This window comes from Oreochromis aureus, linkage group 18, assembly GCF_013358895.1.
Source record: "Oreochromis aureus strain Israel breed Guangdong linkage group 18, ZZ_aureus, whole genome shotgun sequence".
NCBI lineage: Eukaryota > Metazoa > Chordata > Actinopteri > Cichliformes > Cichlidae > Oreochromis > Oreochromis aureus.
Genome location: NC_052959.1, coordinates 37093503 through 37105770, shown reverse-complemented (window position 1 = coordinate 37105770; position 12268 = coordinate 37093503). Strand labels below are relative to the sequence as shown.

Sequence of the window (12268 nt, the reverse complement as noted above, 5' to 3'; positions counted from 1 at the left end):
TAAAAGTTTCAGCTGTAAAACATCATTAATGCACCAACAATGTTGGGAGTTTATTACTAGTTACTTTATTTGACTTCTGATGCTTTTTTACACACATCATCACTAAATAAGGAAGAAAATGTCTTTGTGTGTGAACGTTCCTGCAGTTGGTTTGTGGTTGATGTGGATTTGCTGCTCATGTGAATCCTCCCACAGTGTTTCATTAGCAGCTGTAACCACAGTGACTCTGATAAAACAGGAATTAGCAGAATCCATCTGATATGAAGCTGTGCTTTGAATACCACTTCCCTCCTCTTTGAAGAGTAGTCAGATATCTGTGTTCAGGTTTTTGTACAGCCTCTTCTACACTTTGTATCACTGTGTTTGTAGAGCACAGTAGTAGAGAGCTGTGTCTGCCAGGGTTAGGGCTGTTATGGTCAGAGTAGTTGATGTAGGTGATGTTTGTGTTTTATATCGTTTATCAGGAATATATTCATAACCACTGTTGTCTTTGGCTCCTTTCCTGAGTATAAACTGAGGAGCATGAAGGTCAGAATGATGTCTGTACCAATAAAGCCAAGGATTACTTGCAGTTGTCTCATAGTTACATCTGATTGTGACAGATTCTCCTTCTGTTTCAGTGACTTCAGTTTGTTGAGGAGTGATTGAGTCTCCAGCTGTGAGTCCTGGAAAAAGAAAGAAGAAAAGTAGTGAAATGCAGTCTGTATATCTGCTTAATGCAGCAGCTTCAACTAAACTTTAATCCCTGTTCTTAAACTCACCTATAATGTGAGATAGAAGCAAAAAGAGGTGCAGCAACATGTCTTTGGAGTTATTAAAGCCAGACAGACAGCACATGAACAATGTTCTTCCACTGCAGCACAATGACCAACAAATAATGTCATTGGATGAGCTCAACTTCAGTGGGTGGGGCCAGTTTAGTAGCTCAGCCAATCAAATAGTTTTGTGCTTCCACAGCAGTTCTGTCTCTGTCTCTGATCTTTACTGCTTCATTTCTCTGTTGTCTTTGTCATCAGTCCAATGACACAAGAATCAGAGGTTTAACAGTGTGTGGCTCCCTCTAGTGGATGTTGTGGAGTATTCTGTTGTCTTTGCTCCAAAGGTTTTTGTACAGAGTTTTGGTGTTTCCTGTCACTGTGGGCCTCACAGCACAGTAGTACACAGCAGAGTCAGACAGCTGAAGCTTCTGGATCTTCAGAGGAACTGACTTGTCTTTCTTGTCGACTTCGGCATCAAATCTGTCCTTTGCTTCAGAATTATCTGCTGATGAGAAAAATCGTTGAACTAAAAGTTTTGGTGAGCCGTTCATTTTCTGTTTGTACCAGAACAAAGTCGGGCCTGGGTCACTCGTTTCAAATCTACATCCAAGTGTAACTGTGTCTCCTTCAGCAGCAATGACTTCTCCTTGTTCCTGGATCACTTTGTCTTCTCCTTTACACTCTGAGGAAGAACAGAACATGCAGAGGAAGAGATGGATCAATAAACATGATTGAAGTTATTGAAAAGTTCCACAGTGTAAAATGATGAAATCTCCTCTTTCTGTCCTTGTTGTGAATCGTGTGCAGAGGAAACATGTTGATGTTTGTATCTTACCAAAGAAAAGAGCAGCAAGAATAATCCACAGCCAATGTTCCATCTGTACAACAAGGTTTCAATCAACAGGAGAAACTAGCTGATGTTCAACATTCAGTCTGAGAATTGTTCTCTTCACAGCAGCACTTATTATTGACACAATGGTTGAACACAGTGCAGAAGGAGAGCACCGCCTACTGGATGATGTCGCCCTCTAGTGGAGCGTCTCTGTGTTTTGTGCTGTCACTGTGAGCAGAGTTGGGAAGTAACCAATTACAAATACTTCGTTACTGTATTTGAGTAGAATTTTCAGCTGTCTGAACTTTATTTGAGTAGTTTTTTTCTGACTATTTTTTCCATTTACTCCCTACATTTTAAACAAATACCTGTACTTTCTATTCCTTACATTTTCAGAAAATGTTTGTTACTTTTGTTTTTATTTATTTATTTCTCTGCAGGTTAGTGCAGGATAAACAGGTTAGTTTGCTGCACTGTGATTGGTTTAAAGTAAAGAACAGTGTGTGACTGCTGCACAGTGGCTGTGGGTTCATGGTCACAGTTAGCTTACATCAAGTTTAGCACAGATTCATATGAAGTTTAGCTGATGATGCTGAGATTCATTCACTGAATTCCACCTTCATACCAACTTCATAGTGTCTAATATAAAGACAGCATAAACAGTTTACTCTCAGTGGAGGATGGAAATCAGCCAGGACACCTCATGAAACATCTGCTCACATCTGGTTGAATTCAGTTGTGTACGTCCACAGAGAACAGCAGGTCAGCTGATCGCAGCCTGTAAACTAAGAAAATCTACTGGAGCTCTCAATTGAAATGATTGTGAGTTTGATTCTTTTCCCCACACTGAGCCATTACAACCACTTTTAGGTTCCCCCACCTGCTGAATCCACTTTAACCTCTGACTGTATTCATTTCTCAAACTGGTTAATAAACTAAGCAACTTAGGACTCAGCAGCTCACTGTGCAGCTGGATACTGGACTTCCTGAGCAACAGACCCCAGAATGTAAGAATGGGAGCAGCACCTCCTCCACCCTCATTCTGAATGTGGGTGTCCCACAGGGTGTGTCCTCAGTCCCTCCTATACTCACTTTTCACCCATGACTGTTCACCTATCCACACCAGTAACACCATTATAAAATTTGCTGATGACACCACTGTCATAGGACTGATCGACAACAACGATGATTCAGCCTACAGAGAGGAGGTTCAGCATCTGAAGCAATGGTGTGACGACAACAACCTGCATCTGAACACAGCCAAGACCAAGGAGATGGTAATCGACTTCAGAAGAACAAAGCGATCTGAGCACTCTACCCTCTACATTGATGGGGAGGAGGTAGAAAGGGTAGAAAGCTTCAAGTTTCTCGGAGTCCACATCTCGGCCTGACCTTACCTGGTCCACAAACATCTCCCACCAGGTAGGGAAAGCACAACAAAGGCTGTACTTCCTCAGGAAACTACGCCAGGCTCAATTACCCCAAAGACTGCTAGTAAACTTCTACCGCTCCACCATTGAGAGCCTTCTGACTTACTGCTGCACACTCTGGTTCAACTGCTGCACTGCGGAGGACAAGAGGAAACTGCAGCGGGTGGTGAGGGCAGCAGAGCGGGCAATCGGCACTTCACTAACTCCCCTCAGAGACATCTATACTGGCAGACTTCAGCAGAAAGCCAGCATCATCATTAAAGACCCTCACACCCTGGACACTCACTTTTTCCCCCTTCCCTCTGGTAAACGCTACAGGTCCATCAGGTCAAAGACAAACAGACTCAACAGAAGTTTTTACCCACAGGCTGTCAAACATGCCCTACCTCCACCCTGATTGGAGGATAACTGCACTGCCAACACTCGTGGACATTACACCTTATTTATAAATCGTATTTCTGTTTATACTTCAATGCAAACAACACCCCTACCTCTTTAAACTGTATTTATTATAACATTATTTAGTATAGTTCCAACAGCACCCCCACCCCACTCAATGTGCAATATCACTGATCACACTGCACCTCTCAATGCACCTGCTAGTTAGATGGCATGTATGTGTATGTATATAGATGTAAGTGTGTATGTGGAAATATGTGTGTATGCATGTACGGATGCAAATATATATATACATATATGTATGTATGTGCGTGTATGTTTGCAGGTGTATGTATAACTTGTACATATCTTTCTTGTGTAAATGTAAATTTGTCATTGTGTAAATACTTACGCTATTGTGTACTTCACACACATGGAGAGATGCCAAACTGCCTTTCACTGTTCTTGTAACAGTGACAATAAAAAGCTATTCTATTCTATTCTATTCCCTGTTTAGAGCCAAAGTCGCCCTCTACAGTGGAGGCAACAGAAAATAGAGCTATGTTTTTTTTATTTTCCTTTTGCTTCAGATTCAGGCTGAATATAACTAGAATCAAAAAATTAGATTAAAGTTTGTATCCCCATCTGTCGTGTTTACAAGCTTATGTAGACTTAATCTGAATCTTATGTGCTTCTATGGTTGCTATTACTCCTTCAGGCCAGAGGTGCCGCTGTGAAACAGGAAAAAGAGAAGGAGAGAGAAGAAGTGGAAGAGTGTAACATGAGCAGTTTTCGCTAACATTAAAGTGTGCCTAAAAACGAGCCACCGTCTCCAGTGTTATACACAAATACAACACATTGGCGATGAGGATGAGCGCATCAGGACAGAGCCCGCCGCCTTTCCTGCACCATGCTGGTGAGCCACCTATACCTTTGTAACGTGGTGGAAATTCTTCGACAACTATATGCTTGTGATAAATGCTACCGGAGACGCATGCTTTGAACCAGGGGGATAATGGCTGTTCTACACGCTGCCAAATCAAGGTACCACATTCACTGAAGCCATGGCTGCCCTTGAAAAACACTTTGTTCCTAAAGTGGCATGCAGACACACATTCAGACAGCGAATTCAGCGCGCTGAGGAAACCCTGACCCGATATGTCGCCGCTCTCAGAGCTTTAGCTGCCCAGTGTAGTTTTGGAGCAATGGAGACTGAAATTATCGGGATCAGCTTGTTGCTAATGCTAATCTCATTGCTGTTTAAGATAAATTACTGCTGGATGAGGACCTTACACTGGACAAAGCTGTTACCAATGTATGTCAAGTGGAGGCTGCTGTTCACAATGCTACGCTGCTCTCTACTGCACACACAGTCTAGACCGCTCAGTACAAGCCATCGAGGTAATGAGTTCACCTTTTTGGGGAAAGAGAGGAGCGCGATTAGCTCAGCCTCTGTTGTGAAATCTGTTTATGTTGTCCTAGTAAGGCTACCATGGGGGCAGCCACTAGAGGTCGCTAGAATCCTGGTGTGTATATGTTTTTCAGAAATTGATGTAGCCACGTACACTGCTGCTACAATTCAATAAAAGCGGTTCATGCTTGAGAACCCTGCGTCTTATTGCCTCCGATCATGACATGGTGTCAGAATTGAGGACTTCACTCCGAGTTACACGGAGAAATGGCTAAATTTGGAACTCCAGAGCCGTTCGACTTTACACAGCCGGCAGAGTGGCCGATATGGCGGCAGAGATTCTCCCGTTTTCGAGTGGCGTCCAAGCTAGGGATGGAGAGCGGCGAAGTGCAGGTGAACTCGCTTCTTTACTCCATGGGGAGAGATGCTGAACCAATATATGGCTCATCTGTGTTTCCTGCTGCTACAGAGGCCAGGCCAAGTCCGCAGTTTGAGTATGATCTGGTTATACAAAAGTTCGATGAGCACTTTGTCCCAAAGAGAAACGTTATCCACGACCGCGCCTGTTTTCACAAACGGAGCCAGAGGTGAAGGTAGATATCACTGTAACTTGTAACTGTAACTTGTCTGATAGCTACATGTGAGTTTGACAGATTCTCCTTCTGTTTCAGTGACTTCACTTTGTTCAGGAGTGATTGAGTCTCCAGCTGTTAGTCCTGGAAAAAGAAAGAAGAAAAGTAGTGAAATGCAGTCTGTATATCTGCTTAATGCAGCAGCTTCAACTAAACTTTAATCCCTGTTCTTAAACTCACCTATAATGTGAGATAGAAGCAAAAAGAGGTGCAGCAACATGTCTTTGGAGTTATTAAAGCCAGACAGACAGCACATGAACAATGTTCTTCCACTGCAGCACAATGACTAACAAATAATGTCATTGGATGAGCTCAACTTCAGTGGGCGGGGCCAGTTTAATAGCTGAGCCAATCAAATAGTTTTGTGCTTCCACAGCAGCTCTGTCTCTGTCTCTGATCTTTACTGCTTCATTTCTCTGTTGTCTTTGTCATCAGTCCAATGACACAAGAATCAGAGGTTTAACAGTGTGTGGCTCCCTCTAGTGGATGTTGTGGAGTATTCTGTTGTCTTTGCTCCAAAGGTTTTTGTACAGAGTTTTGGTGTTTCCTGTCACTGTGGGCCTCACAGCACAGTAGTACACAGCAGAGTCTGTCACTGCAGCAGAGGAGATGCTCATCTTGATTTCTTTTCCCTCCACTTGAATCTTCAATCCAGGAATATTTTCTACTCCTACTGCTCCTGAAGGTGAGTGTGAGATCAGGAACTCTGGTGCTTTTCCTGGATGTTGTCGATACCAGAAGAAATAATTAGCAGCTGTGGTGTATTTGTAGGTCAGAGTAACTGTGCTGCCTTCTACACTGGACTCTTCATCGTTGACTGGAGTGAGTTGATCACAGCTGACACCTGAAGGACGAAACTTTGAATAGTTTCTGTGGATAATCGACATTCATATAAAGATTTCATTGAACATAGTTTCCTGTGTAGGTGAGCATACCTGTGAGAGTGAGAAGAATCAGAGGAAACACACAGTGATGTAATGACAGCATGTTGAGGAACATAAAGTTTGTTTTGTGTTGAACTCTGTTGAATGTGGAGGTTTTTCTCTCTTCTATAGTTCAGTAACAGCTCAGCTCCTCCCTGAATCTCTGCTCCTCCTCTCTGCTCTCAGTCACTCCTCCTCCTGTGGTTAACACACTTTATAACCAAAAGGATTTAAGGGAGCCGTGTGACACGTCACACAAGCAGAAGTCACATTAACGATGTAGACAGAGTCAGAGAGTCGGTGATACTCACACAGTTAAAAAGTCTGAAACTTGAGACATTTGGAGAAAAATATGTAAGAAGTCCTGAATTCAAGAAACATCTCAGAATAGTTTGTGTATGTTGGGAAGGATTTTTGTTCACAACTGTTTGTTCAAATGAAGCATCATCTTATTTGATTGGATCTTAAAACACAAACCTGAGAGACGTCATGTCTGTGGACACGACACGCAGGATTGTTGTGGTGCAGCAGCAGTCCCAGTTACAGCTGACACTTTTGGACACAACATCTGTTTTACTTTGTGGCTCTTTGGTCAGTTTGATGGTGCGTGATCCAACAGGAAATAAGTCATTTACTTGAAGTTACTTTGCAGTTTATTTAAATGCTTCACTTGTATTAGACTACGATGTATATTTGAATGTTTTCATGACCCTTTGGGTGCAGATGTAATCCTTCTTTATTAATAACTGAACGTCTGAGCCATTTTTATTATTTTGTCCAGTTTAACAGCTCAGCTGCAGAAGGCTGAACATTATGGGCTGTGATGAAACTGCTGCCCTGACAGGAATGAAATGGTTGAAGAAAACAAGTTTTCTAATTATTTTAATTATTGTAATTAATTATTTAATCTTTACTTTAAACAGAACCACACAAGAACCTGAAGAAACTAGCAGAACTTAAAGAAATAAGGCAACTGTACCACAGTGGGGAATCGCTGAAAAGAATATATCAATGGGCCAATAGGTTCGACTACAGCAGCACAGGGTTGTGTTTAAATGACACACAGAGACATGAATGTTACTCAAAAGAACCAGTCGGCTTTAGTGAAATAAAGCATAGATTTGACAAACACATGTTAAGGCAATTTACAATTGTAGAGAGAAAACTTACAAGAAATGAAAGAAAACTACTAAAATAGTGATTTGGCCAAGTGTTATCTTTTGGTTTTCAGTGTTGGGTGCACCCTGACTCCTTAACTGTTAAGGAAAACAGATCATTCAGATTCAATGTCCTTTCAAATGAAAATCTCTCACACCTTTCACATCTTTCACATGTGGAGAATGTTCTACACAACAGCTTATTATTCAAACTCCCAAATAAAACATGTCCAAGGGGTAGAGTCCAAAGATTCCCAGGGTGTGAAAGAAAATAGCGACGACAAAATGTCAGTCAGTGGTCTCATGTATAACCAGCTGTGTGGTAAAGTGTGAGTGATACAGTCCTACCACACCGCAAGGTGCAGCAGATCATCAAGTGGAAAAGAAGAGATTCTCAGTCTCTCTAAGTCCAGGTGGGAAGGCTCGCCATCTAATTCAAAACAATAATAACAATAATAATAATAATAATAATAAATGTTATTTGAAAGCAACTTTCAGAACACTCAAGGACACTGTACACAGCAGAATAATGAAAGCAACATAAAAAGAAGCAGTTTACACAATCATAAAAGCATAAAACATAAAACAAATTTAAAATAGCAGAGTGGAGAGGTTATGTGGGATAAGCTATTTTGAACAAGTGAGTTTTGAGTTGGGCCTTAAAGAGAGAGAAGGAAGAGATATTTCTTAAATCAGGAGGTCGGGAACCCCAGAGTCGAGGAGCAGAGCAGCTGAAAGCCCCACGGTGGCAAGATGGGGGGAGGGGACAGAGAGAGAAAGAGAAGAAGACGATCTGCTAGATCGCCAGTAGTGTCAGTAGAAGACTAGAAGGATTACATTGACTGGAGGAATCCACCTCAGGAACAATCTTTTTTTTTTAAATTGTAAAACAAACACCTCCAAATACATTATGAAAACATTACACCTTACTGATCGAACTAAGTTACTGTATATGCAACAATTATTACTCAAAACAATTCAGATGAATTCAGTTTCTCAACAATAAAGTGCAAAACAGACTAAAACTGAGACATACAGTATGTGCTCACCGATCTCAGTGCATCATGGCCAAAGACAATGGTATGGTGTCTCTCAGTCGGAGCATGCGGGGCTCTAAATAACGTAACAGGGTATGTTTTTTTGTACTCTTTAATGACAGTAATACAACGTCCCAATGAAAAGAGAAACAAATTAAGTTTGAGTGAAAATGTACATTTTTTGCACTCTCTGGGCAACTGCATGTAGCAGCAAACACACAGCAGGTGGGTGGGACACACAGCGGCAGGCTCCTTTCCCATTGGTCAAAACATATTGGAACCTGTGTATTCTGATAGGTTGGGCTATATCTATCAAGTGATACGTTTATTTTATTTGGGTTACACCAGCGGTCCCCAACCTTTTTTGCGCCACGGACCAATTTATGTCTGACACTTTTTTCACGGACTGGCCTTTAAGGTATCGTGGATAAATACAACAAAATAAAACCAGTACCGGTACCAAAAACAGGAAGATTTATTCATTACACACAGGAAAAGGCCTAGGGAAACCGGGTTAAAGGTAAAAACGATTAAAAAAATAACAATAAAAAACTATAAAAACCCTGAAAACCATAAATTGTGCACCAGAGCCTCAACTCTCGCGGCCCGGTACCAAACAACTCACAGACCAGTCCGTGGCCCGGGGGTTGGGGACCGCTGGCTTACTCAACCAACTGCCTCAGTACGTCGAGTGCTGCTAAATGTAACAGCTTTAGTACATTTCTGCAGTTCAACAGTAAAGTTTTAAATGGTCTCACCTGTATCAGGAGACTTCAACTGAAATAAAAAGTCAGCTGTCAGGTTTGGTGTAGAACGTGTTGGGCATGCTGTGTTTGAACCCCTCTGATGGTCGGAGCTCTGAGTACACCCACACTGGAGAAACAAACAGCAAAGTACTCAGTCAGTTCAAAATGAATTGAACTATGATGAAGTGATAGTTGTGGCTGTTTCCATACACAGATTTTTGTTCCTCCACCCAACTGAGAGACATACTAAGTTTGGACCTGCCAGCATCTTTGCTGTGCTGAGAACAAGAACCTATGTTGCTCATCAAAGTGAGTGAAGTGGCTCGCAGACACTGAATATTAAACTGAAACAATAAATGATGATGTTGTTCTTTGTTGCTGTTGTGAAATAACTAATAATCTTCCTGATGACATCATCAGTGTCCATGAGGTTTCACTCCAAACATAACATGTGCTCTCTGATCTGGAAGTTTAGACCCATGACCTCTGCACCGTAAGGTCTGCTGTTCAGATTTCTGGCACTCTAAGTAACTATTATGAAAAATACTTTTTGGGACTAGATTCTCGTCACCAGTGCACATCTGAAAGAAATAAAATGATATGTTTGTTTTTTTCACTCATTCAAGAGACGATCTGAAAGTGAAAAAAGCAGAACATCAGTCTCAGGTTGGATGGAGAAAAATAAGAAGCTTGTTATGTTTGGAGGCCCCACAGAGAGACTCTGATGCTCTGAGCAGAGATGCTGACAGTCCCTCCATGATGCCATAAAACAATATAAAAAACAATACCAATATTGATTTTGTTACGACTGGGTGGATGGCTCGCACCGATTGGCTGAGGACCGGGAGGCAGCGGATAAGAAGAGACCGCCAGGGACTGCCATTCATTCATCCTCGGCCCAACCCAACCGGCAGACCGTTCACTATGTCACTATGTTGATTTGATGTTAGAGCATGTAGGGGTGGACCGCCTTTTTGTTTGATCAGTTTTCTCCTGTTTTTGTTAGGCAGGGAGGAAAGTGATTGTCATTTGGTTTAGTTCTTTTGAGTAGGTAAGTTGTGTTTATTCTTGAGATAGGCTACCTTTTGTTTGTTGTTTTGGCCTTGGGTTCACCCTGAAGTTATGATATGCTCCCTTCCTTTGTTTAACTGCACTCACTGTAAATAAATCACTGTCACAAAATAGTAAGTGTGTGACGTGCTGCTTGGGGTTGGACGGGGATGGATCACCCTTTATGTTGTGGTCTGGCCGCGCCTAGACGAGCCATAACAATTTGTACAAGTGTACAAATTGCTTTGTACACTTGTTATGTTAATAATAATGTGACTCAGCTGTATATAATCTGTTAATAACTGATGTGTGTATATTCCATCCATCCATGTTCTTCAGATTATCATTTCAGGCTGGAGACTGTGGCAGCTGTCAGAGGCCGAGAGACCCAGAGTTCCCCCGTCACCCTGCACTGGTTACCAGTCTGTCACCGAGCTGCACTGTGCATTAGTGACTCTGTTACATCTGTGAACTGCATCAGGTTTGAGTTACATTCAGATAATCACTGTGGATAAATGAGAATACAATGACAGGAACATTTAGCAGGTTCATTGCCAGCTGGTCATGGTTCAGTTCAGTTTTACTGATATAGCACCAAATCACAACAACAGTTGCCTCAAGGTGCTTTATACTGTGAGGTCAAGACCTTACAATGATACAGAGAAAACCACAACAGTCAGCTGAGCACCTACAAGCAAGCGCTTTGTCAACAACGGGAAAGAAAAACTCCCTTTTAACAGGAAGAAATGTCTGGCAGAACCAGGCTGAGGGCCCAGGACAAGGATAGACACAGGAAAGCGATCCTCTCTGTCATGGGCTCCACTTCAGTATGTACATACAGGAGAAACCATATAAAGCCTCCGGGCCATCGGAGGGCAAGGCCTGCCTGCTGGAGAAGGTTGTGCTGGAGCGATTTGTGGAGGGGCTGCCTGGGGACACAGTGCGATGCGTACGCTGCCACCAGCCTGCGTCTGTAGAAGCGGCTGTTACCCATTGTGGAGGATTATCTGACAGCCAGGGCTGAGGGGAGAGCAAGCCAACCGGCCGGTCGACAGGCCCCCAGTCCAGGCACCAAAGTGGTGGCTCCCCACGCCCATCCCGGTGGAACGGGCCTGGTAGCCCCAGCCCACTAACCCAGTGGATTTGCTTCCAGGGATCGGAAGGGATCGTCATCCAGGTGGCCCAGGAGTGCCTGCTGTTATCCTCTGGGGAGAGGCCCAGGAAGTTTAGTAAGGCTTGGCAGACGTCCACAAAGCTGCCCCACGATGCTGGTGGCATGCTGAGAGCCCCCGTCTGGGCCTCACCCAACAGCAGCGGCAGCAGCCACGACGCACACTTGCCATCAGCGGACCGGGGGGCTGTGATACAGTGGCCCAACCAGCTGCTCCAGGACCTGTGTCAGCCGGTCCGCGTGGTCCTGCAACTGCTCCATCTGCTCCTGCTGTGCAGCCGCCTGATCACAGGTCACCATCTGGGCCAGGATTTGGAGTGGCTGCACGGGTGGCGAGGCCTGAGGGTCAGACATACTCTGACTGGGTTTCAGCACCACTGTAGAAGGACCGGACAGACCGGAGAATTAGAAGACTATGTTCTCATATTCATGAAACATCTGTAGGAATAAAATATCTGGGAAGTAAAAAAATATGAAATGAAGATTAAAAGTCGTGCTTTGATATTTAAAGTGTCATTAACAGGTCTGCTAACATCAAGCTGTGATCTGCACATCTGATCATGAAAAGACTGTTTTAAAGGAACTGCAGTGAGAGAGAGAGAGAGAGAGAGAGCACAACGATGGTGGATGATTCATTTAAATGAGCAATCTCTCCTTTAAGAACTGAATTATAGCTTCTGATTTTATGCAACAGACATTGTATTCATTCAACCAAACAAATCACAGAGGTTTAACAGTGTGTG

General features: G+C 43.0%; 1 gene segment (V, D, J or C); it reads right to left on the bottom strand.

Moving 5' to 3' along the window:
- Positions 1 to 1060: 1060 nt before the first annotated feature.
- LOC120434410 lies at positions 1061 to 1796 on the bottom strand. The segment is given in 2 exon segments: positions 1061 to 1440; positions 1594 to 1796. Coding segments are annotated over 2 exon segments (423 nt in total).
- Positions 1797 to 12268: the final 10472 nt, after the last annotated feature.